Source organism: Dryobates pubescens, chromosome 15 (assembly GCF_014839835.1).
Source record: "Dryobates pubescens isolate bDryPub1 chromosome 15, bDryPub1.pri, whole genome shotgun sequence".
NCBI classification, from domain to species: Eukaryota; Metazoa; Chordata; class Aves; order Piciformes; family Picidae; genus Dryobates; species Dryobates pubescens.
In genome coordinates, this window is record NC_071626.1 from 25,864,265 (window position 1) to 25,890,604 (window position 26,340).

The 26,340-nt window shown below is 52.2% G+C and overlaps 2 protein-coding genes across 4 annotated transcripts in view; one reads left to right on the forward strand and one right to left on the reverse strand.

The window, feature by feature from the left end:
• CACNA2D4 (calcium voltage-gated channel auxiliary subunit alpha2delta 4) overlaps positions 1-26,340 on the forward strand; it is a 199,736-nt gene that overhangs the window by 131,966 nt on the left and 41,430 nt on the right. The gene's annotated exons all lie outside the window — the stretch shown is intronic.
• LRTM2 (leucine rich repeats and transmembrane domains 2) lies at positions 1,114-25,835 on the reverse strand. Of its 3 annotated transcripts, XM_054168157.1 has the most exons (5): positions 25,348-25,835; positions 13,291-13,423; positions 10,697-10,862; positions 5,855-6,445; positions 1,114-2,314 (listed from the first exon to the last, which is right to left on the reverse strand). In XM_054168157.1, the coding sequence occupies exons 3-5, from the start codon at positions 10,761-10,763 to the stop codon at positions 1,860-1,862; spliced, it is 1,113 nt and encodes a 370-aa protein (XP_054024132.1). In that variant the 5' UTR covers positions 10,764-10,862; positions 13,291-13,423; positions 25,348-25,835; the 3' UTR covers positions 1,114-1,859. The 3 variants fall into 3 exon arrangements, with proteins under 3 accessions (XP_054024132.1, XP_054024133.1, XP_054024131.1); XM_054168158.1 differs by lacking the exon at positions 13,291-13,423; XM_054168156.1 differs by lacking the exon at positions 25,348-25,835 and having other exon boundaries at positions 13,291-13,869.

The following is a 26,340-nucleotide window of genomic DNA, read 5'->3' on the forward strand; positions in this document are numbered from 1 at the left end:
GCACTGCGGATGCACGACCTCCGGTGTCATCCTGCTGGCCCAGGAGTACCCAGGGTGACAGGTTGGAGCAGGTTACCATGGCGATGTGTGCTCTCCCCTGGAGACAGCCTTTTATCCCACTGCCACTCATACACAATGAGTCCTTATCTTGAGTTCCTTTGCTTGCTTTTTTTCTTTCTTTTTTATTTATTTTCCCTCCTCTTTCAAATTTTTTTCTCCCTGTGAGGTTGGAAAGAGCTAATAGGAGGCACTGCAGTCTGAGGGCTTTCCAACCTTGGGGGCAGTCACCCTGTGTGAGTGGCAGTGTGCGCAGCTGTGTGTGGGCACACTCGTGTGCAGCTGTGGATGGCAGTGAACGGAGTGGTGATGGTGAGGAGAGTGTCTGCAGCCTGTGCTGCTCACTGTGACAGGCTCTTCCCAGGCTCTTCCACCTGTGCCACACTGTGGCCCAAGTTTTCAGCCTTCACCTCAAGACCCTGCAGAACCGTGTCCTCTCTCTTCAGTCACCTCAGCTACATAAGCATCCATCATGCTTGCCCCTCTGCCACCAGCAGCCTCTGGGCTGTGTCTTCTCCTGCCATCTTTCCCTGGGCTCACAGTGCTCCTCACAATGGCTTACACTACTGAGGCTGTTAAGCCACTTCCTCCTCTGGTCTTTCCTGATGACCCGTTTCTGCTGTGCCAGTCAAACATTTCTAGGTGGAGGCTTCAGATCCTTACTCTCTCCCTTTATCTTAGAAAGCAGAAAACAAGAACACACAGTATTTTTTTTTTTCATGCTGTGTACCCATTTCCACAGACTCGTGCTACAGCCTCGATGGCTTTGCCTCTCTCTGTCCTCTCCTGCCCATTTCCACTGGCTCTGCACTATGGCTGAGGTGCTTTTGCTTGGCTCCTCAGTGGCAGGCTGGATGTGTTTGGCTTGAACCAGAGGGTGCTCTGCACTGGTGGTGAGGGTGAGGTGAAGTGACTGAATGTACTGATGGCTGCATGCAGAAGGCAGGTCAGCATGGGCACACCTGGCTCTGCATGCACAGGTGGGGTGCCTGGCTCTCTGGAGCTGGGCCTGGCTGGCTGTGTGTGCTGGGATCACAATGAGTTTGTGTGTGTGTGTGTGTGTGTACACAGGAGGCTGTGTCTCTGTCTGTGCAAGGAGTTCTCTGTGTGTGTGTCAGCTCACAGCTTTGGACTTGGCAAGGACCAAAACGAGGGACACTGTTCCCTGGCAGCATGTTAGAGTGATACAGGTATCTTTTCACCTTCAAAAGTGAGAGAGGAAGTCTCCACCTGACTGTTGTCATCTCCTAGGGACCTTCTCTCCCTTCTGATGTGCTCTCCGCAGCATTAGCTTGTAGCAATGGGCAGTAACTTGCTGTCATCCAACAGCAGTGACCCTAACAGCGAGGCGTGGATGCTTCTGGTGTTCTGCTCCTCACAGAAACTTTCACAGATCTGCTCTCACTGCTTGCAGAGAGCTCTTGACAGGATACAGTATGACTCAGGACTGAAGCTGAGAGGATGACACAGGTTCCCAGAAGGTGCCAGCTGACTCCGCAGCAGGCGTGTGAGGGAAGCTCTGTGCAAGGGTATGAGGCACAGCAAGCACTCGAGGTCTGACTCTACTTTATTTGTCTGAGAGGGCCCAAGGGTGAAAGGGCACAATACGGACCTGGGGCAGAGGAACAGAAACTGAGCCAGGTGCCCTGACCCCCTCCCCCCCAGAAGCATGTTGTACTACTTGGGTAAGTGGAGCAATAGCACAGTCTCTTTGTCTGTGGAGATGTGTTTTGGGAGGACCCCATGCTTGACTGCTCTCAGGTACCTTTGTTGGTTGCTGTTCTTTCCTTCCTGGAAGAGTTTCATGCCACGGAAGAGATTTGCTTTTGCTCTTCGTGTTCGCCTTCTGTGTCGCCCATGAGCGGCTGCCTCTTCTTCAGCTCCCGGTGGTACTTGGCCATGAGGGAGGCATAGATGCAGCCATAAGCAGCTGCCACCACCATCATGATGCAGACGATGCCACAGACCACCCCTGCGATGATCACAGTGCCGATGGCCCGGCGCACGCTCACGGGCCGGTACCGCTGCTTCTGAGGGCACCCCACGCTCGGCTCCACTTCTGTTTCCGAGCCAGATTTAGATTTGGTGGGAGCTGGGCTTCCTTTAGTGCAGGGTGGGCCAGTATTGTCCAGCACTGTAGAGCTGTTCTCATCATCCAGCTGGGAGCAGTAGTTAAACATCTCCATGGGCACCATTCGCATGTCTTTCCCTTTCAGCTCCTTGGGCAGGGTACATGCCAGCTGGTCGATTTTCCCACCTGTCCCAACAGATACAACAGGAGTGAACCACGGCTTCATCCTGATACAGTGACAGCAAGTGATACTCAAGTGAGCTAAATTCCTATCATTCCATTCACACCTGCTAAGGATTTGCCCTCCATCATTCAGGCATAGCAGCAGGGTGCAACAGGCTCTGCTCAGTTGCACTCTGTGCTAGGACAAGGGGCAATGGATGGAAACTCCAGCACAGGAGGTTCCACCTCAACATGAGGAGGAACATCTTCACTGTGAGGGTCACAGAGCCCTGGAGCAGGCTGCCCACAGAGGTTGTGGAGTCTCCTTCTCTGAAGACTTTCAAGACCCATCTGGATGTGTTCCTGTGTGACCTGTGCTGGATTCTGTGGTCCTGCTCTGGCAGGGAGTTGGACTCGATGATCTCTTTGGGTCCCTTCCAACCTCCAACATCCTGTGAGCCTGCTTATAAAGAGGGGAACTGCTATAATATAGAATCACAGAATCAATAAGGTTGGAAAAGACCTCAAAGATGATCAAGTCCAACCTATCACCCAAGACCTCATGACTACTAAACCATGGCTCCAAGTGCCACGTCCAATCCCCCCTTGAACACCTCCAGGGACGGTGACTCCACCACCTCCCTGGGCAGCACATCCCAATGGCTAACAACTCTTTCTGGGAAGAACTTTCTCCTCACCTCCAGCCTGAACCTCCCCTGGCAGAGCTTGAGACTGTGTCCTCTTGTCCTGATGCTGGTTGCCTGGGAGAAGAGACCAACCCCCTCCTGGCTACAACCTCCCTTCAGGTAGTTGTAGACAGCAATGAGGTCTCCCCTTATAGCAGTGGGGCTAAAAAAAATGTACTCTGTCATGCATGAATGCATTGCTGAGTGGAGAGAGTATTTGGAGAGCTTCTCCCATCCCCAAAATGTTTCAAGAGCTCAAAGTTGACACTGAAGTCAGGAGGTGCAGCAGACCTTCCCCCCCCACCATGTCCTGCCAGATCCATGGTGGAGGGAAGGAGGGAGGATCCAAGAGGGAAGGAGGGAGGAATGGCTGTGCCTCCCATGCCCTGGGCAGAAGGAGCACGTGTGGTCTCCTTTAAAATGATTGTTTTGCCTAACTTGGAGACATTTTGCATGCTTTAGCCTTCCCCAGCCGAAACAGCTTCAGCCATGGGATGTGGCTGGGATGCTTCTGCCTGGCTTGAATTTAACAGTAGAGTTCATGGTGCAGGATACCTACACAGACATCTTTCAGGCCAGAACATGCAAACCCTCTGAAACGGTTCTCTGAAGTCAGCCCCACACTGTTTAGTAAGTTATGTAAGTGTCAGTAGAACCATTTTAGAAAAGGAGACATCAAAGCCAAAAGCTAGGACCAGGCTGCATCTTCTCAAAATAACCACAGACACACAGCCCCATCTTCTACCAAGAGATCCATCCCCACCCGCTGCAAATAGTGACAGATGTTGAAACAAATGCTCGAGCGGGTCTGGGCGATTTCTTTGGAAGGTTGGGGGGGGAAGCAGCGTTAACTCTGTGTGCTTCCCATGGAGCCTGTTGTATGAAAGTCAGGAAAGCAAACAAATGAAAGGGGGGTGGAGGGAGGAGAGGCAAGCGGCACTCCTCCGCTCGCTGGGTCCCGCTCGCACAAAGGCGTGTTCCTGGCTGCGGCGTAGCCACGGGCAGGGATAATCTCTTTGCAGCACGGCTGTGATCAGCAGGGATGTGACAGCTGACTGTTGCTATCCGCATGATTTGAGACCCTTTCCTACTCACTGGCTCCAACAGCAGAAGGTCAGGCCTTCAATCAGCATTCCTGCAAAATGTGCCATCTCCCTGGGAGCTGCAGCTCCTCAAACCATCCCCTCCTGTCGGCATCCCTGCTGAGTGAGAAGGACCTTTCCAGCCTGAGGTATTTTGAGGGAAAGCTGCAAACACAAACTTGCCAAAAAAAAAACCCCAAACCAAAAAAACCCCGGTGCTGGTTTCCAAGTGACAGTTTTATAGCCACTCTAGCTTGGGGTCTGGCTTGTTAATTCGAGCTTTGGTTTGGTTTTGCCAGTGTTGGTTGCAGGATTTTACTTATGAGGAGAGCCTGAGGGAGCTGAGGGAGAGGAGGAGGCTAAGGACTGACCTCATTCCTGTTGATAAAGATGTGCAGGGTGAGTGCCCAGAGGCTGGAGCCAGGCTCTGCTGGGGGATGCCCAAGGACAGCACAAGGGGCAGTGGTGGTAGGTGAGGCATAGGAAGTTCCATTGAAACAGGAGGGAGGATTTTTTCCTCATGAAGGTGACAGAGCCCTGGAGCAGGCTGCCCAGGGGGGTTGTGGAGTCTCCCTCTCTAGAGATATTCAAAACCCTCCTGGATGTGCTCCTGTGTGACCTGCTCTAGGTGCTCCTGCTCTGACAGGGGCTTGGACTGGATGAGCTTTCGAGGTCCCTTCATTCTGTGATCCTGTGAACATTCTGTGCATTTTCCCTAAGTGGCTCTGGGTTGTCTGCTGAAAGCAAACCTGGTGCTTTACAGCCAAATCTGCCTTGTAGTTCTCCCAGCCTCAGGAAGAGAATGGGGTGGTCATTTTCAAGTGGAAAATAAAGGTAGAAGGGGTGAAGAGAGCTCCTTATCTTAAAATGTACATGGGTTTTGAGGGAAGTTCTTTCCTCTGCCAAGGAAACAAACAAAACAAAACAAAACACAAAACAAAACAAAGCACAAACCAAAACACCCAAAACAAAACCTAAACAGAAAACCCCTAACCAAGCCATAATCTTTCAGCTTGGGAACAAACCAAGGAAATAAAGGATGTGAGGCTGTGGAGGACTTCTCAGCCTGGGAGTGCTGCTGTGGGAAGGAGCAATGGCACTATACATAGAATACATAGAATAAACCAGGTTGGAAGAGACCTTCAAGATCATCGCGTCCAACCCATCAACCAATCCAACACCACCTAAACAACTAACCCATGGCACCAAGCACCCCATCAAGTCTCCTCCTGAACACCTCCAGTGATGGTGACTCCACCACCTCCCCAGGCAGCCCATTCCAATGGGCAATCACTCTCTCTGTATAGAACTTTTTCCTAACATCTAGCCTGAACCTCCCCTGGCACAGCCTGAGACTGTGTCCTCTTGTTCTGGTACTGGCCGCCTGGGAGAAGAGACCAACATCCGTCTGTCTACAACCTCCCTTCAGGTAGTTGTAGAGAGCAATAAGGTCACCCCTGAGTCTCCTCTTCTCCAGGCTAAGCAACCCCAGCTCCCTCAGCCTCTCCTCACAGGGCTGTGTTCCAAACCCCTCACCAACTTTGTTGCTCTTCTCTGGACTCGTTCCAGCAAGTCAACCTCCTTCCTAAACTGAGGGGCCCAGAACTGGACACAGGACTCGAGTGCATCTCCTAGCATTGTAGCACAGCCTTCCTGCTCCTTGGCTGAAATCTGGCATCCAGGCCAGCCTGACCTGTCAGATCTATCTGCTTCTGGTTCTTCTCTGCCTGCCTTTGTCTGTCTTTCCACGGCAGACCAGCACCTCTGCCCCTGGCTCCCCCTGCCCCAGCACCTACCTCTGTAAGAGAACCACTCCATCCAGTGCTTGAAGTCTCGGAGGTTGCAGTCACACTCCCAGGGGTTATCCCCAACTTGGAGTTGCTGTAGGCTGGTTAGTGGCTCAAAGGTCACCCTGTCCAGGCTCTGCAGGCGATTGGACTTGAGCGAGAGGGAGCGGAGGGCAGGCAGGTCGTCAAAGATGCCCGAGGGGATCTGGGCCAGGCCGTTGATGGAGAGGTCCAGCTGGCGCAGCAGGGCCGTGTGCTGCAGCAGGTCCTTGTCCAAGGCCCGGATGCTGTTGTTCCTCAGCTGCAGCTCTGTGAGGTTCCCCAGGTCACTGAAGATATTCTGAGGGAGCTGGTCCAAGAAATTGTTGGATAGGTCCAGCCTCTGCAGGGCAGAGAGGTTGGAAAACACCGCTCCTGGCAAGATGCTGAGTTTGTTGTTGAGAAAGAGGAAGGTCCTGGTGTTTGTGGGGATGTCTGAGGGGATGGAAGAGAGGCCCAAGCCGCTGCAGTCCACTTCCAGGTTGCCACTGTTACACTTGCAGGAGGAAGGACAAGCAAAGAAGGACTCAGCAGCACATAGGGATAGCCAACAGCCCAGCACTGGTAGGTGAAAAGCAGGGGAGAGAGAGAGCATGTGTTAGAGCAGTGTTTTGCTTTCCCAGCCTCACCACAGCCTTCCCAGCCTCACCACTGCCTTCCCAGCCTCACCACTGCTTTCCCATCCTCACCACTGCCTTCCCAGCCTCACCACTGTCTTCCCAGCCTCACCACTGCCTTCCTAGCCTCACTACTGCTTTCCCATTCTCACCACTGCTTTCCCAGCCTCACCACTGCCTTCCCAGCCTCACCACTGCCTTCCCAGCCTCACCACTGCTTTCCCAGCCTCACCACTGCTTTCCCATCCTCACCACTGCCTTCCCAGCCTCACCACCGCCTTCCCAGCCTCACCACTGCCTTCCCAGCCTCACCACTGCTTTCCCAGCCTCACCACTGCTTTCCCAGCCTCACCACTGCTTTCCCAGCCTCACCACCGCCTTCCCAGCCTCACCACTGCTTTCCCAGCCTCACCACTGCTTTCTCACCCTCACCACTGCCTTCCCAGCCTCACCACTGCCTTCCTAGCCTGACTACTGCTTTCCCATTCTCACCACTGCTTTCCCAGCCTCACCACTGCCTTCTCAGCCTCACCACTGCCTTCCCATCCTCACCCATCACTGACTTGAGCACAGCTATCTATGGCTGTAGTACGTCCTCCCAGTGGAACTCTGCCCCAGAGCCCTGCCATGTGATGAGCATCCCCGCAGCTCCATTCCTTTGTTGCTGAGCTGCCCTCTGGCAGCATGACTTTCCTCTTGGGTTTGTTGTTTTCATGGGCAAGAGAGTAAATATCCTTCCAATTTCCCAAGGAAACTGTGCATCCCAGAGGACTTTGCTGCCAGATACTAGAGCCCTGGCACCTGGCAGAGGCGAGTGGAGCAGATAGCAGTGGGAAGCATCACCTCTGCTAAAGGACAGCTCTTTCTAAGCAGGGCTGGGAGAGGAGGGGCTGCTACAGGTTTAAGAAGCTCTATTTTTATTGTATTTTTTCCCAGAAATAGACAAGTTAATGAAAAGCTTTTCAGAAGCATGAAAACAATGCAACCTACCTCTCAGTGGGAATTCAGATCTGTGTGATAGGTCAGACCGGGGTCTAAGCTGGCCCCTAAATCAGGGTATTGTTTGCAGTGGGCCTTGTGATGAAAGGCTTTTTTCATGAGTTAGATTACATCACAAAGGGATGACCAAGAAAGATGTTAAAAACTGACAAGGAGACCCTAGGCTGCTGGGCCCTTGGTACTTGGCGTTGCTCGCAGCTTCTGAATCCCACAGCACAGCTCCGCAAGCATCTCCTCTGACCAAAACCTCCCAGAGCAATGGAGATGGGGGAAAAATTGCAGGTTGGCAGTTGAAGAAGGAGGTGGTAAGAAAAAGGTTGGCACACATCCCCTTTCTCCTGAAATGCCTGAAAAGTGATGCTGGGCCATCCAAAACCCAGCGTTTTTGTAGAGCTGCTGTGGGTCACCACTGCAGGCAGGGGGCCGGAGCCCCTGCACGGCAGCAGGAGACTACTCACCAACCCTTCCTGGCAACCAGTGCGATTAGTTACAACCAGGAACTGGTTAAAACTCTCCTTTCTGTGCCAAAGAAACCTCAGCAACAAGGAGGAAAGTTCTGTGCCTCCTGTCATTAGAGGAGTGGGAGTTATGTTTAGGCAGACTGTGTAAAACATTTGCGTTCTTTGTCTTCGCTGCTTTGGTGCCGTTGGGATGACTTTCTCCGATGTGGGAAGCAAATTCAGCTCTCCTGCTCATTTTGAAGGTGACAAGCCTCAGCATCTGGCTAAAACTGACGCAGGTTTGTCTGTATGTCCTGCCTGCTCCTCTCCCTTCGCCCATTTTCTTCAGAGAACACAGTCAGCTGGAGCTGGTAGAGTCTTTTAAGGGGTGAAGAGTAGCTGAAGTGGATGGATTTATTGCTTTGCCATTCCTTCCTGGACTGGAAACCAAGTTGGTCTGTCCAGTTGTTGGTTTGGGGTTTTCCCCCCCCCCCCCAAATCATGTACAAGCAGGTGTTTTGTTTCTTACCACCGAAGGAATTGTGAAAGCACTGCCATTGGAGAGAGAGACAGTGGAGGGCTGTGCCCTGGGGCAGCTCTGCTTGGAACACCTCTGCAGTCAGCCACACTCTGCCTCTCTTGCCTCATGCCAGTCTCTAGAGCTCAGGCTGAGCCATAGCCCATTTTTTACAGCCACTTGGCTTCTGGCAGTGATGCTGCCTTCGTACTTCACCCCTGCACAGGGCCTGTTTGTGTTCCCAGTGATCCTTGTTGGCACTGGCAGGTTTTTGGACTGGTAGCCTGAGGAGAACTACAGAGTTTGGATCCATATGGCCTAAGCTATGTGACTTTGTTAAGGACCAAATGATATGTGTTCAGAGAGAGTGTCTCAGCTCTTCTGTATTTCATCCTCCTTTCACAGTCCCTTCATGTATTGTTTTCTGTCCTGCAGCTGAGATCTCAGGTTTACCTCAGCCTAGGCACAGCAAATCCATGTGATTTTTAATGATAATTATGGATCCTTATGGTGAGACATCTTTACCCTGAGCTCCTCTCTGCTTTCTTGTCATGCAAACATTGGGGTGAACAGCAGAGACTGCCTTGAGAGCAGATCAGAGGCTGCAGACTGGCACAGGGACTGTTTGTCTGTCTGATATTTGATTCCATTCAGAACACATCACGCTCTTGTTGTAGGCAGAGAACTGAAAGAATGGGAGCTGTAGTGGGGAAGGGAGAGAGCCATGAGTCACTCAAGTGACCCTGCCTTTCCCTGGGTGCTTAACAAAGGTAGTGTATTAATAATAGATTGGCAGCTATGATGATGAGATAACATTTATCTGCTTTGTACACCAAGAAAGGCAAGAGCAGACTGTATGTAATGCTATACAGGTGGCAGTCTGTTCAGGGCTTCGCTCTCACAATGCCTACCTGCCCCTGGCCCTGGCTGGGTGGTTATGAGGTTCCACCAGAATGCAAGCTGGCAGTGGCTGGGTAGGATGAAAGCCTCAGGCAGCTGGCTGTGGTTATGTTCAGGAACAGGACTCATGCCAAGTTTCTGCAGCCATGTAGAACATGCCAAAAAATGTCTTGTTGCTACACATGTATTTCTTTATGCTCTTGGAAATGTTTTACTAAAACAAAAGAGAGAAGGGTCTGGCTTAATTTTCAGTCTCTGCAAGAGGTGAGGTGAGCTGAGACCAAGGAATTCATCACACTGATGAGGAAGCAGCGCTACAGGCGAGAGAGGCAAGGAAGCAATAGGCAGAACCTGAAGCTGTCTTCCAACCCTGTGTGAGGATGAGGAATATGTGGGTTTAGTGCTAGGGGAAGATGAAGTTACTCTGTGGAGTGTTTGGTGACTCTAGTAGGTGGCAGAAAGCTGATCCAGGTGTATCCGATTAAGACAAGACTCAGTGGAATTCACTCTCAATAATTTATATAGCAGTCTAGTCTGTGAGGATGGATTACAAAGATGCTTGTCTTCTGGGAAAGGAAATCATTCCCCCAGCCCCAAATTTGATCAGGGGGCAGGAACAAGGGCAACCACAGACCTGCTCAGCTGCTAGGCACGCAGCAGTGATGGACACTCTCCAAGTGCTCCCTTTCCTCTGCTCCTGCAGATGCTTCTCCAAAGTTCAGGTACATTCCCTGAAGCCCCACATCACCTTAGCAGTCTCTGCTCTGTGCTCAGGGATACTGTTGCAGATGCCTTGGCCCACTGGGAAGATGCACAAGGCTGGACTTTTACAATTTCATTTAAAAGAGATCTTCTTTTATTTACTCCTTGATTTTCACTGCATGTGGCAGTGCCCAGCAGGAGAATTCTGCATTTGCATCCTGCATTCCCTTCTAAACTGTCATGACTTCTGCTTTGAAGAGCTGGGACCCTTGCTCAGCAGCCTGCATATAAATTCCTACCACAGAGAGGAGTCTGCAGCTTCTGGGATGCCTGTATGAGACCTGTTTGGAGTGTATTTTTGTGCAGTGCATTCTGTCTCACTGTTTCTCACCTGCCAGACCCACTGGAATTCAGAAGCAATCATCACTCACTGTCCCACTTTAAACCCATCTTCAGCTTCAGAATCTCGCTCTCCCTCCCAGCTAGCCTGGCCTCTAAAGGAATCAGGAATTAGTTCAAACATCTCCATTCTTAGCTGTCCCTCTCCCCTATTCTTAACCCTGATGTGACCTATTTTCTTTCCACTCCCTTGACAAACAGGATCACCATACTTAGTACCTGAGTAGGCATTACTTACGACAAGCCTCTTGCCACCTCATGAGGAACCTGCTCCTCCACCGGTGGCCAGAACTTGTAGGCAGCATGGTCGTCTTCTCCAGCGTGGCCTCACATCCACCAGCCAGCCTGGCACACAGCCCCACAGGCAGGAGGAATGATCTTGTAGCCTTCCTGCCAGGTCCTGGCTGGGGAGAGCAGAGAAGAGCAGATTCAGTTCCCTCGCTGCAGAATGCCGAGCTAGACTCAGTGCTGGCCTTTCCCTTCCCTCTGCTAGGGTGTTGCTGTTGCATCAACTCCACTTTGGAGGTCAGATAAAGGATGCTTCAAGAGGCACAGCGTGATGAAGGCACAAGTTAATTCACTTTGAACCTCACTGTGCAGAAATAAGGCCTGATTCACCTGAGTGCCAAAGAGACAAGCTCGTGTTGAAGGGCCTGCAGTGGTGGCTATGGCAGCCTTGTGCTCAAGGTTAACCTGATGCAATGCTGAGGTGACACTGCCAGGGCAGCAGACCCTAGATGATCCCCTCTCACTGGTACCACCTGTGCATCCTCTCCTTTGTGGACAGCTCAGGTTCAGTGAGGTCTGGGCACTAGCAGCTGCCAAGCTGCTTCTCTCTGCCCCCTGTTCTCTAGCAGCACTTCCTTTCTGGTTTAGAGGAAAAGGATGTGGTGGCTCTGGTTAAAGGGGGAAAAAAAGATGTGATAGCTCTGGTTTAAGGAGGAAAGGATGTGGTAGCTCTGGTTTAAGGGGGAAAAAGGGTGTGGTGGGTCTGGTTTAAGGGGGGAAAAGGGTGTGGTGGGTCTGGTTTAAGGGGGAAAAAAGATGTGATAGCTCTGGTTTAAGGAGGAAAGGATGTGGTGGCTCTGGTTTAAGGGGGAAAAAAAGATGTGATAGCTCTGGTTTAAGGAGGAAAGGATGTGGTGGCTCTGGTTTAAGGGGGAAAAAGGGTGTGGTGGGTCTGGTTTAAGGGGGGAAAAGGGTGTGGTGGGTCTGGTTTAAGGGGGAAAAAGGGTGTGGTGGGTCTGGTTTAAGGGGGAAAAAAGATGTGATAGCTCTGGTTTAAGGGGGAAAGGATGTGGTGACTGGTTTAAGGGAAAAGCATATGGTGGGTCTGGTTTAAGGGGGAAAAAGGATGTGGTGGGTCTGGTTTAAGAGAAAAGGATGTGGTGGGTCTGGTTTCAGGGAAAAGAATGTGGTAGGTCTCATTTAAGGGCAAAGGATGTGGTGGGCATGGTTTAAGGGGAAAAAAAGATGTGGTGGCTCTGGTTTTAGAGGAGAAGGATGTGGTGGCTCTGGTTTAAGGGGAAAAGGATGTGGTGGGTCTGGTTTAAGGGGGAAAAAAGATGTGATGGCTCTGGTTTAAGGGGGAAAAAGATGTGGTGGGTCTGGTTTAAGAGGAAAAGGATGTTCTGGCTCTGGTTTAAGGGGGAAAAAGATGTGGTGGGTCTGGTTTAAGGGCAAATGATGTGGTGGCTCTGGTTTAAGAGAAAAGGATGTTCCAGCTCTGGTTTAAGGGAAAAAAAGATGTGGTGGGTCTGGTTTAAGGGAAAGGGATTTGGTGTGTCTGGTTTAAGGGGAAAGGATGTGGTGGGTCTGATTTAAGGGGAAAAAGGATGTGGTGGGTCTGGTTTAAGGGAAAGGGATGTGGTATGTCTGGTTTAAGTGGAAAAGGATGTGGTGGGTAGAGCAGGGCTGAGCAGAGCACAGCTTCAGCTTGGGGATTTCACGCTGCAGCAACTGCAGTGGCTGAGTACTGAGCCAGCCTTGGAGAAGGGAGGACCTGGGGCAGGGGAGACTGAGTGGGAGTGATGACACGAGAGGAATTACATCTTAATTAGAAGAAGGAAAAATACTCCATCTAATTAGAAACCCAAAGACCATAAACTCTCCCCTGACAATAAGTGACTGACAACAGGTTCAAACTTCCTTCCCACTTCCCTTTTGGATACAGACAAGCAGGAAAAGGAGAGACACCACAGACCCTCTGTCTCCCCCCCTGCTTGCTCTCTGACGTGCCACCCACCATTGCAGTGGCAGAGAGAAGGATAAATTGCGGCCAGGGGACAGAAATAAGGCATCCTCCATCCCCTCTGAGGGGCTCTGGCAGCATCCAGGGCCGTTACTTGCGCTGGGTGCTGCGCTCCCACCGGGACGCTCTCCCCACACACGTGCCAGCTGCCTCCCCTCCCCCAGCTCTCCATGACTGATTTATTTTATATGGGAATGTAAATGCCCAGGAAATATTTAAATTAGCTTCTCAATGAGAAAGATGAGCAGGTTCAGTGCCCAGACCAGTACATTTTGCAAGGCTGTTTAGATCATTTACCCACATGCCAGTGCAGCAAATGGATGAACACCTCTCACGGCACTGAAATTCATCCGACCTTCACCTGCTGCAGGTCCCCAAAGCAAGCCCTTTCCCTGCAGTCCCTGCTGAAGGAGAAGCCCCAACAGATAGCTGTCCCCATTCAGTGCTCGCACTCACCCTGGCTGAGAAGGAGACTCTCGGCATCCCCCATATCAGTGCCTCCATTCTACATGCTCCCCCTGGAGTCTCCTGTCCCTGGATGTCGGGACCGACGAGGAGGATGAAAAACCACAAGCACTTACCTGCAGGGGCTCTGCTCACAGCCACTTCCACCCGACTCCCCCGGGCACTGCCCAGTTACAGCCTCTTCTTTCCCTCTCCCTCCTTGACTTTCACTCCCCAGCAGCAGGCTCTCCGTGTGCTCTATTTAACTCCCTACAGCACAGGCATAAACGGCAGAGTTAAGCTGACAGGCACAGAGCCTTATCTGCCCGCTGGATAGCTCCAAATCCTGCTGCCGAATCATTGTGTCCTTGCTCTTAGCGGCAGGGGCTGCCTGCCACGCTCTGGCTTTCCTTCTTGCCCACCTTCACTCCGTCTAACTTTGTCAGGGTTATAGATAGCTCTGTTCCTTGCGCTCCTGCCTTTTGGCTCTGTTTTGTAACACCCCATCTGTATCAGCTGGCTTGGCTCCAGTCAGGGGGGGCTAAGCTCTTCAGAAACCAAAACAAAAAAACAAAAACAAAGCAGCTTCCTTGGGTGCTTGGTGACACAGCTTCCCTCTGAGGTGTCCCCTCAGCTCAGGCTCCCACTCAGGCCGTGCACTGGTGTCTCCCCCTCCCCGCTCGCTGCTCTGTACCATTGAGCCACTCCTTCCCCAGGCAACAGTGAGGGGCTGGGAGCAGGACCAGCACACCCAGGCTCAGGGATGGTGGCAGGGTCACAGAAGCAACCAGGTTGGCTCCGAGATCATCAAGTCCATCTGATCACCCAACCCTAAATGCCTCATCCAGCCTTTCCTTAAACACCTCCAGGGACACTGAGCCCACCACCTCCCTGGGCAGCCCATTCCAATAGGTTTCTCTCCCTAGTTCCTTCTGCTCTGGTAGTGCAAGTCCAGCTCCTCTCGGACACCTCAGGGACACTTCCTTCTGCCAGGCAGAGCCCGGGCTCCGGCGGGGAGCGCGGGGTGGGAGGAGCAGCAGGGTATAAATAAGCCCTTTCCCTATGTTTAGAATTTATTACAGTGCATAGTGATTAACACCTGTTCAGGCTTTGATGCTGCCTCCTGCACTGCAACATGCACCAAAGATGGAGGCACCTTGATAAACCCCAGATTATTTTAACAGCATGTCACACAAACGCAGCGCTCCCCGCCCCACAGCTAGCAGCCACCCCTTGTGCACTCACACACGTGTTCCTGGGGCTCAAAAGCAGCTAGCTTCCTCTACATATGCAGACAGAGCTGCCAATCTAGCTTACATTTGCAAATCTGTGCCCAGGGTTTGCATATGTAGCAGGGTCTCTTCTGTGACCCATATTCATCAACATCCGTGTCTTGCACAAAACTGCCCGCTTCTCCAAGCATAACATATGCTCAGGTGGCAGAGCAGGAGATGTAGAATCATGGAATTGTTAGGCTTGGAAGGGACCTCTAGGATCATCTAGCTCCAACTCCCCTGCCATGGGCAGGGACACCTCACACTAGATCAGGTTGCTCAGACCCACGTCCAGCCTGGCCTTAAAAACCTCCAGGGATGAGGCTTCCACCACCTCCCTGAGCATATGGAACAATTCCTGACTGGTGAAGTGCAGGGAACAATGAGATTCTGCATTTATACCTTGAAGAAGTATGTTTATGGAGAAATTTTGATGCCAGCCATCCAGGAGAAAAACAACAAAACAAACAAAGAACCAAACCATTTCTTCCATGCATCTATTGCCCACAAGCATCTCAGACCCTTGGTGATTGGTATTCTGCAGCCAAGAGAGACCAAGAAGGCAGAGAGGATTTTTGAGGGTTTCCTTTTTAAAGGTTTTCTCTGACTTATCTTGAATTCTGACTTAATTAGCTGCTGTACTGGGGCCCAAGAGATGCCTTCTTCTCTGCAGAGCACCAGGCCAGCTGGTCTCACTGCCAGGGCAGCACTGGGAAGTCTGTAATCCTGGGGCAACTGGCACTTCCCCACACCTCAAGGCTCCCCAGAGCACCACCAAATCTGGCTGGATGCATTCAGCCTGACAGCTGGGGACTTTCCCAGCAGTGAGGGCTTTGCAAGAATCACAGAATCAATCACAGAGTCACAGAATGTTAGGGGCTGGAAGGGACCTCAAAAGCTCATCCAGTCCAACCCCCCAGCCACAGCAGGAGCACCTAGAGCAGATCACACAGGAACACATCCGGGTGGGTTTTGAACACCTTCAGAGAGGGACACTCCACAACCTGCCCTGGGCAGCCTGCTCCACCTAGGAGTGGCCCCCCTGCACCCCCAGCCCAGGAGGAGAGCCACTGCGCCATCCACTCAGAACTAGCATGGCATTGCCTGGGTTTCGGGGCTCAAGGCTGATCTGCATTGCCCTGAAGTCACCCGAGGGCTCCACAAACCAGGTGTTAGTCTTTCTTCCAGGCTGGCTGGATGCTTCCTTCTCCCTGGAGCAACATGTCAGCCACATGCCCTATGATCCATGGGGCATGGCTTCCAGAGCTTTCTTCCCCATGCTTGGAGTTGAATCTTTGTTCCAGCTTCTGGAGGAGTGAGCAGAGCAGCCTTTGGGGCTGGCCATGGCCTTTTCTTCTTGCCAGTTGATATAGGACAGCAAAAGGCAACTTTTTTAGCTTCAGCTCAAAGCAACGGAATGAAATCATCCCTTTCTGGCCCATGGGCTCCAGTGGCCAAAAATACACTGAGCTGAAGTGCCACTTGGACATTTGGCCTGCTGTCAGACTCTAGAGAACTCTCTAATGAGGATTCCCCTAATTAGCTTGAGCAGGGAACTTTACTGCTTGCGGGGGGAGATGCTGAAGAGATTGTAATGACTCTGCTGCACTTCCCAGGGCACAAAAGCTACAGCAGGCACTATCAAGGTCTTGTGCTTCCCTTCTCCCTGCTCAGACACCAGCAACATTTGCAGCATCACTCTCAAGCCTTAGCTTCCATAAGCCAGGACCTGAGGAGTACATGTGAGGGTGGGGAGGGTTTCAGTTTACTGCATCCACATACTGTTTTAGTAACACTTCCCAATTCTGTGACACCTTCTATCCAAAGCTATCCATCTGCTTTACGAATGGCTCTTACCATAGCTGTAGGTGGCGGGGATGTGATGTTGTATTTAATGACCCCCACAAGGAAGGCTGAGGTCCTAGCTAGTAGAGCCTCTGCTCCAGATAGGGGGATGGAGCTATCCAGTTCTCCAGGCAGGGACACTGAGGCTGGAGAGACAAATGACTGTGTCACCAGGATGACTCACAGCCAGAAACGCAGCCCAGCAACCTCTGTCTCCGATTATCTCTCCTAGTCCTCTTTACTAACCCTTGGATCATGGCTCGGGGATCAGACTCGGTTAACAGCCTGGCTTAGGAGCATTGGCAGGGCATGGGGGTGACCTATATTAGAAAAGGGTAGATAACAGAGGCTGCAACAGATGCCAGCCAGAAATTAACAGGAAGTACACACAGGCACTCATCCTGCCCCAACACTCTGCTCCACGAGTGATGGCAAAGCTCCTTTCCCCTTTCCAAGGCTGAACTGCTTCAGCCTTTAGCAGGAAAGCAGAAGAGTAAGGGACAGCATGGAGATACTTTAAGGAAGAATAAGGGACAGCTTGGAGATACTTTAAGGAAGAGCAAGGGACAGCATGGAGATAATTTAAGGAAGAGAAAGGGACAGCATGGAGATACTTTAAGGAAGAGAAAGGGACAGCATGGAGATACTTTAAGGAAGAGAAAGGGACAGCATGGAGATACTTTAAGGAAGAGAAAGGGACAGCATGGAGGCACTTCAAGGAAGAGAAAGGGACAGCATGGGGACACTTTAAGGAAAAGAAAGGTACAGCATGGAGATACTTTAAGGAAGAGAAAGGGACAGCATGGAGATACTTTAAGGAAGAGAAAGGTACAGCATGGAGATACTTTAAGGAAGAGAAAGGGACAGCTTGGAGGCACTTCAAGGAAGAGAAAGGGACAGCATGGGGACACTTTAAGGAGGCTGTCTTTTTTCACTCCTCTGGTGGCATTTAGGATTCCTTTTTACTACCATCACCCACAATGTAGATACCTCAGAGTCCAGTGTTCAAAACGTTTTGTTCTATGTTCACTTCTCCCTGGAGGTGTTCGAGCTGTGTATGGACCTGGCACTTAGGGACGTGGTTTAGTGCTGACCCTTCTGTGATAGGTCGAAGGTTGGACTGGCTGAGCTTGGAGGTCTCTTCCAACCAAATGTTTTCTGTGACTCTGTGATTTATTTGTTGCAGGAGAAGAGGGCAGGGAGACATGGCAGCCATGGGTTGTCATTGCAGCAGTTTAAAGTTCATGAAGTGACCTGGCTGATGATTCCTAATGGGAAATTTTGATCATGACAGTGCCACAAGTGGGTTTAGATGAAGATGATGCCCCAACAGGTTCTTGGTGCCCTAAGAGACCCAGGTCATTCTAGCGAATTACTGACCACAAGAGGTCACCTTGCCCCTGTAGCAGCTCTTCATTTGTTGTTTGTTTGGACAGCAGAAGCATCCAGAGGTGGCAGCCAGGCTCGGCAACACTGCAGGCACATGGAGTGTGTGTCACTGCCCTAGTGAGCTTCCAAGCTTAGTAGCTGGGTGGGGGCTTCATTTCCAGCACTTCCTGATTGGTTACAACTGTTCTGGATTCATTAGTGCTGTGCTCTTACAATCACAGAGAGCCCATTTTAAATGCACCCTAGAACCCCAAGTGCAGAGGGAATGGTGCTGCTGTCTGACTCACAGGGATCCATCACAACTAAGACAAATGTCACACACAGAAAGTTGTACAGTAAGTAGGGAGCATGCAGCACCCACTTGGTGTTGCAAGGGACCCTGCCAGATTCCTGGCTTGGTTTGTATTAAAACCTGTCCCTGTTCTCTGGGATGTGAAGAGGTCAGAAAGCGTCTGACGTCTGGAACGAAAACGTGCAGACACCTCTGAAAGGCAAATGTGATTGCCAACAAGGCTTCCCCCTCAAGCCCCTTCAGGAAACATCAACTTTATCCCCATTTTATGGTGGGGTAAATGATGACAGAGGTAACAATGGCTGGCTGAATTTCAGCTGCACAGCTCTTGATACCTCATTAGGAGCCCACTTCAGTTCCCCACTCAAGAGTTTCAAAGCTGTCAAGTGCAGTGGATCACATAGGCTTGTCGATGCTCTTCTGCCCTGCAGAGGTGGTTGTCTTAGCAAAGTCACACAGAATAAAGGTGTTTTGGCCAGGCTTTCCCAACGTTCCCTGGCAGGCCCATGGCAAAAGCAGGAGAGAAGCCAGCTGTCTTGATTCCTCATCCCATACCTTAACCAGGAAACATTGTTTGCATCCCAAGCGTCCCTGACCAATGCACAAGAACAAGACTCAGAGATGTTGGAGGGATTAGGAAGACCAAGGACACCAGGCCTCATCACACCCTCTGAGACAGCACAAAGCATCCAGAGGGAAGCCGAGGGAGGCAGCACTGGGAAAGACCTAGCCAGCTGTGGAGAGGTGGGATTCCTTGGGAAGCTGTGGAAGCAGGTGGGGAGGCTGGGATACCCAAGATGGGAGTGACAGGAAAGTCCCAGCACAGCCAGAGTGTGGCATATGGAGGAGGAGGCCCAGAGCAGCAGCAGGAGGAGATCTGAGGGGGTAGCTGCTAGGAAGAAATCCAACCATGTGTGTGTCAGCATCTTCTCCAAGTGTTACTGAACGTGGCAGACCACGTGCGGGCTTCCTCGTGCGAAACCGAGGCAGCTGAGGGGGAGAGCGGCTGAGGCAGTGGGAGAGGGGCTCCGAGGAGGAACACGTGAGCTGCCTGCCCGGTTCCCTCCTCTTTTCTGCTTGCCACAGAGTGGTGGTTTTGCTCTTCTCACGCTGCTGGCAAGAAACTGGTAACTGAATGAGATGTGGAGGGGGATTCTACATGAAGGCTGAGATAACATTTTCAGATCCAGCTGGGAACAGTTGGCTGTGGGTGGTGGCTTGTCAGCAGCCCTGCCAATCCGAATTCATATCCCAGTTTTTCTCCTTCTCTCAGCTGTGAAGAGCCTTCTCTACAACTTTAATTTCCTGCAGGGGTTAATCCCATTGCCAGTAGCTGGGGTCCTTAATCCTTGCATTCAGCCCCTTGACAAAAGCACTGAGCCTGCTCCTGACCTGACAGGTCTGAGGGAGGCACCTCTCTGGTCTCAGTTCCTCCTTTACACCCCCAAGCGTCCTTCAGTTCAGTGAATGCCTCTCCTCCCTTCCTGCTGAGCCTATCCTGGGGGTGTGGATGAGTGGCACACCGCCAAGAGAGGCTCCAAGCAAAGAAGGCAGCTTGGTGGGAGAATCCTGGCTCTGTGGTACTCATTCCCCACTCCACACACAGGTATTCCCTGCACTTCTTAGTTGGATGGAGCTCCAGGTCCCAAAGGAATCTGTTGTTCTTATTTGAGTGGTGTTCAAGAAGGAGGCTATGTATGGGCCCACGTTTGTGAAAGATTCTCTGAGGACTTGGAAACTTTGAGATGATCCAGTACCTTCCCTGGGTCACTTAGAAGGGACCATGGATGCAGCAGATCCTTAAAAGGGAGGGTGCCAGCCTCTCTGAGATGAGAGGTACATTGACACACACAGAGAAGATGGAGGTGCATCAATTTAGCAGCAAAATGTAAAGGTTGTTTATCAATGTAAGCTCTCAGTTCACAGTTCTGCCCCCAGAGTGCTAGGCCAGGAATCTGTCAGTGTGGTCAGAGTGCCAAATCAAGGGCACCAACACCAAGAAATCCTTAGAATATCTTATGAGGGCCAAGGCACTACAGCCATAAATCTTTCTCCTTGTGCTTCCTCACTCCTAGAATTAGGTAAGCTTCTGCAAGCCTGGGTGACCCCATGCCCACAAAATGCCCCACACCTGCTTGCTTGCCATCGTGCATGTCTGTGTTAGCCCAAGAACTGACTTTGCCTTTTCTCTTAGTCTCTTCTGAAGTGCAACAGAATCCAAAGCCCTCCTGGTGCTTGACTATTCCTTTTCCTTCTGGCAGAGAAGCCAATGTGATGAAGAACTGTTGCTACCTATGCTGCTCCCTGTCTCCTTCACCCAGCAGCCTGTCTTCCCTTCCCTGGCTGCCAAGCTCTCTGAATCAGACCACTTGCTGCAAGGGTCAGCAGCTGGAACAGGAGGAGAGAGAGGATGTTGAAAACAGTGGGACAAGGGAAGAACTTCACTACTGTCTCACTTCAGCAGCCTGTGCCCTGAGCACGTTCACAGGGGCAAGGATCTGCCATGCATATGCAGCAGTGGGGCAGAGCACAAGGTGCCAGCAGCAAAAACCCTCCCAGCTGTTATCATAAGGGGATCAGTGCCCCAGCATGCACACAGCTCCTGGCACACGTCCCAAGGGAGGGCTGCTTCTCATTGTTCACGCATCAGGGATTTATACTGAACTCTGGAGGAGACCTTCTGCTGCCTGTGTGAGCTGCCTAGATCTCTTTTACTTGGTTGCCACTGTGGCACAAACTTGGCAGTGCTGCCTGTGAGAGAGTCTAGAGCTGTTTCTTCCCCTTTCCCATTGCCCCCCAGCACCTTCCCAGAGCATCCAAGAGGGGCATCCCCAGAACATCAACACAAACCACATGGAACCCAGGCTGATGCTTGCATCTTCAGGGGTGCCTTAGGATCTCTGGGACACATTTATACTCTTCAGAAGCTGGGAACATTGCCCACAGCTCAACAAGATGTAGTGACAACTCTTACAATCCAGAGCTCCAGCCAGGAATCATTGGCTGCATCTGAGTTAACACTCACATCACAGCCTCGTGCTGCAGAGCTTGCTGAGGCCAGGCAAGATCTTCACATTGGATGTGACTTTAGTTTTCTGGAGGGTTTGCAGCCACAGATGAGACACAGGTATGGCAACATTCACATTCCATCAAGATCACTAAATGCAAACAGTGTGGAGAGCAGGGCCCACTTCCATCCCCCCTGCCCCCACAGCAGGATGGCAGCAGCAGCAGCAGCACACCTGTTTGGGGGAGCACCGGCGGCAGAGAGCCTCACCAGGAGTGGAAGGAGAGCCCAAGTGATGAGTGCTGAATCAAATCACCACTAACAACTCTTTTCCAGACTCAAGATATGGTCCCACTTTTTTTCTTCCTCATGTGAGGGCACAGTCCATGGGGCAGGAAGCTTCCCAGCCTCCTTGGAGGGAGGAGGAGCATGGCAGCAAGGCCTTGTCTTCAGAGTGACAGCCTTTGCTTGCAGGCAGTTATGAAGTCCAGACTTATATGGCCCTAGTGTAAATTTAGGTCTCAGTCCTTTCTGTGATGGGTGTGAGGCATGGCAGTTTACAAGCAATGGACAGCTTCTTGGTTTACCATTCATAACACAAAGGGGTTCAGAAAGGGGCCTTTTATTTTGGGTGCTTTTAATTGCCACATTATAAAAGCTGCCTTTTGCCTTGCAAAGCCAAGCACTGAAATGTGAGCTAATACCTGCAGCCCCTTTATATCCATATTGCCACACAATACTTACTCAAGCAAGCCCTGTTGTTTCTTTTGATAGGACCCTGTCCCACACTGGCTGCAAAGGACACATGATACTCAAGCTAACCATGAGGATGTTGTAATAAATAAGGCTATTTTTACATGGTCAGCATTAAAGACTGAACCCTGGCTTTGGCAAGTGGCCACAGGCTGTACCTCTGTAATTTTGAGGGGGCTCAGCATGAGACCCCAGGGGCCATTTTGCAGAGAAGATGAGCATAGCCAGCAAACTGCCATGGTCTCAAGGACTTGATGGCACTGAGAGCCCAAAGGTTTCAAGCTCTGGTCTCGTATCTGCTGCTCCTTCCCCATGTGGCTGAAAGGGAAAGCCTCTTTTGCCCTCAAAAGCAAGGGAAATAACCTCTCTTTCTTGCCTCACCAGGAGCATAAATTCCCTATCATAGGCTAGGAGGCAGCTGTAGCAGGAGCAAACATCTTCAGAACACCACAAGACAATGAATAATGACGTGTTGCCTGCAGGGCTTGGAGAGCAGGCAGTAAACAAATAAGGCAGGCACACACTTGGCAGTACCCAAAAAAAGAACCCAACCCCACTGGCTGCCCCCTGCTTCACTCCCCAAGCACCATCTAGCTGGTGCCCCCAGTGAGGCAGCCTGGCAGGGCACAGCATGTGATCCTGCCAGCCAGGACTGCAGCCCAATGCAGATGTCATGCTGCCCCAGAGCCCAGCATTTCCTCACTTTGATCCCAACATTGCCTAACTTTCAGCTGCTTGATGTGAATAAAACCATATTTGACAGAATCACAGGATTGTTGGAAGGGTTGGAAGGGCCCTCAAGGATCAGCCAGTTCCACCCCCACTGCCACGGCCAGGGACACCTCACAGTACAGCAGGCTGCTCACAGCCACATCCAGCCTGGCTGCAAACACCTCCAGGGATGAGGCTTCCACCACCTCCCTGGGCAACCTGTGCCAGTCTCTCACCACCCTCATGGGCAACAACTTCTTCCTAACATCCAATCTCAATCTACCCATTTCTAGTTTTGTTCCATTCCTCCCAGTCCTATCACTCCCAGACACCCTAAAACCTCCCTCCCCAGCTTTCTTGTAGCCCCCTTCAGATCCTGGAAGGCCACAATTAGGTCTCCTTGGAGCCTTCCCTTCTCCAGACTGCACAGCCCCAACTCTCTCAGTCTATCTCCATGTGAGAGCAGCTCCAGCCCTCTGCTCATCCTCTTGGCCCTTCTCTGGACACGTTCACATAATCCTAGTCCTTACAACTGGAGCAACTGTTCTTCCATCTCTTCACCCTGGAACTGAATTGGTTTAATGGAAAGGGGGGGGGGAAAAAGCAGCATTGCTCTTGCTCTTAGCATAACCTCAGCCAGCCAAAGCCTTTTTGTGAGGCAGCATTTTGGTAAAGCAACAGCAGGAGGAAGATCTGTGTTAGAAGGTGTTTCCATGCAGCAGGGACAGAAACAGCCAAGGACTCCAACTCCAACCCCTCCTGCCTGAGAACTGGAGTGTGTGTCATTGTGCAGCCCTCTGGAGCATTACCCAGCTGAGAGGAGCCTCCCTGTATGGTAATTTGAATTATTGCTTGAGCCACCCAGGGCTGGGACAGATGTCAAGCAGTGTAAGCAGCTGCTTGTAACCAAACATGGCAAGTGAAGGAAACTGCTTGGTCTCTCTTTTGGATAAGCAACAGGCAAGTGCTGAAGAGTCACCAAAGAACTGCCCAGAAATGCCCTCCCACAGGCTGGAGCTCGTCTCCATTCCATTCCAGCCTCCGCTGCTCCCTGGATGCTCCTGTCCAGGTATTCTCATGGCCCTGCCCTGCTACTGGTTCTCCCTGCTCCACTGAGACACATCTGCCTTCCCCAGGCTTCTGTGATGCTGAAGAGCCTAGAAAATCCTTTCTGCTTCAGGCTTAGGAAAGCTGGAGAAAGGGCAGGGAGCTGGAGTAGCTCATGGAGATCTCCAGGCTGGGAGCGCACCTTGCTGTTGTGTGGCATTCATTTTGCTGGAGGCAAAGCTAAAGCTATGATGTGGTATAAAAATTACATAAGAGGGCTTCCCCCCTCTCTCCTTTTGCTCAGGATTTGCCATAACTCCTCCAAGCAGGCAAGATGCCCAAAGAGAGACTGCACTGATGTCTGACAGGGAGACAACTCCCGCAAGCCCTTCGCTCATGTGGAATAATTCCCTTGCAAATGTTGTTTGCCCACAGCAGTCAGAGGAGGATCCACCCCCTGCCCCCCAACAGACCCAAGTGACAAATCTCAGAAGAGAAATGGTCTGCATGTCTGGAGAAGCAGAATGCTCTCCTCATCGCTGTGAGGAATGTCCCCAGCCTTGTAACAAGGCCCTGCTTGCCTTTAAGGGTCTCCTCTAAAGCCTGGAATAGCAGCTGCCTCAGCCCTTCTCCAGACGAGATCTTCCTTTGCCCTCCATCCTTGGGCGGCAGATCAGGCACCAGCAGCAGAGCAGGGCTCTACCCTGCTCACTGCTGTTCCCATCAGGGATGTGCTGGCCATGGCACATCCAGGCTACCTGAGAGCCCACATGGTGGACCTGGGGCCTGGCTCAGTCATGACATGGTTGGAGCAACAGCTGGAAACCTCTTCCCTTCCCACATCAGGAGAGCTCTGATTTTACATGTCTCTCTTAATTAGCATGAGAGGCAGTGGCAGGAATAAACTGAAGTGGCAGAGGGAGAAGGGGGCACAGCATGCCCAATGTGGGGTGGGGGTGTGTATGTGCATGCAGGTGTATGTGCACACACACATGCACATATTAGGTTGCTTACCTATGGATCTCCCTATCCAGGGGGGAGCCTGCACTTCAGCTCATTTGAGACCTTCTTCTCCCCACTTCCTTCCAGGCAGGGCTGGAAAAGGATGTGAAGTTTCTCTGTGCTGCGTTTCACTCCCACCCTCAGAGCTGTGCCTTCCATCCAAAAGTTCAGGGAGCAGAGTCTCTGCCTGCAGGGATGCTGTAAGCGACTTGGGGCTTATTTTTGGATCTGCTTGTGATATGGCGTCCTTCACTCCGTGTCCCGGGGCCGCGGCTGCGAGCTTGGTGTGTGCAACTGTGCATACACACGCACACAGAGACCTTCAGACACACGCCTCCCCAGCCTGCAGCCGGCTGCTGACTGCTGGACCTGTTCAGCTCTGGTCCCCGCTTCTCCATTTTAGGTTGTTCTTACTTAGGCAGTCGAGACCAAAATGATACCCAGCAAAGCCACCGCGGTTCGGCTGAGTGGCACTTCACATGCTGGCGCCTCTCGCAGGCCCCCCAGGGAGGCGACAAAAGCCAGGGCTCCCCGGAGCTGCCCGGTCCGTGGTGACCACAGCACCGAGCGTTCAGCCTCAGGGCTGCTCCTGAGCTGCCCGTGCTGCCACGGCAGACACTGGTGGCATGTACAGCTAGCAGAAGTTGCTCCCAGCTGCCTACACTAGAACTGTGCTGGAACCAGCACCAGCAGCCTCCGTGGCAGGGCTGTCGCTCTGCATTACCGGGGAGGTCGCTGCCCGCCGGCCCCGCGCAAGCGGTGCTGCTGCGGCGCTGCCCGGGCAAGCTGCTTCCTGGGGGCAGGTCCAACTCATGCCTCACAGCCGAGGTTGTTGGTGGGGGGGCGCATATAAAAGAGAGACGTCTTTACTCACCTGTCTGGGGCTAGGATGGACCCTCCTGTGAGAACGGCAGCTCTTCCAGAGAACCCGGTACAATCCCAAAGCAGAAAGAAAGTCCCTGGGTCGCCGGCTTGGGCGCTGGGTGGTCCCTAGCTGGCAGGAGCCGCTCCTAGCCAGCCGCTCGCCCAGCGTGGAGGGCAGCGGAGCCGCACGGCGAGACGGCAGCGTGGGAAAGGGGCTGTAATCCTCCGCAAATAATAAACAGGAGGGGAGGGAAGGAGCTAGAGAGACGGAGAGGCAGCGACTGCGCGTGGCGAGGTGCCAGCTGGGGGTACATCTGTGATGGCAGCGGCACAGCACTGCCGAGGAGTCACCTCCCCAGCCAGCCAGGCAGGAGCTGCTCCCGAGCACCCAGAGGAAGGAGCTCCGCAGGGTTTACTTTCTCTCAACCCATCCTGGAGAAAGGGCAGCTGCTGTCAGTCCCTCTCCCTCCCGCCCTCGCTGCCATCCCGCTCCGGCTGCCGGCCGCGGAGGTCTCCAGGAGGGCTGAGGAGGTGGCGGGGCGGGGGGAGCACTGGCAGCCCCCTGGGAGGCAGATTGGTCAGGCACAGGTTATGAGAGGAGGCACCGTACCGAGCGCCTCCTCCCCTCCCTCCGTCTCTCTCCTGCCTGGTATGGCTGATGACAATAAACCCGGAGAGAAAGCCACGAGGAGAAGGGACAAGCCCTGCATAAGCACCTAAATCCAGCCCTCTCCCTGCTGTCAGGCTTCCCTCTGTGCTCGCCCGCGGGCTCCTGCAGCCTGCATCCCCAAAATCAGACCCCTCGATTGCCTTCCTCCAGCTTGCTGAGGACCTCGGCAGCTCATGCTTGCAAGAATTACTCTTTTGCCGAGCTACTTGAGCTGCCACTTCTGTCGGGTCCATGAGCAGGTATCATGAGCAGGCTGCCCTTGGGTTTGGCTGCTTTGTTTGTTTTAATCTTTACTTAATTTTTGAGTAAAATTTTTAGGAGGCTGCAAGGAAA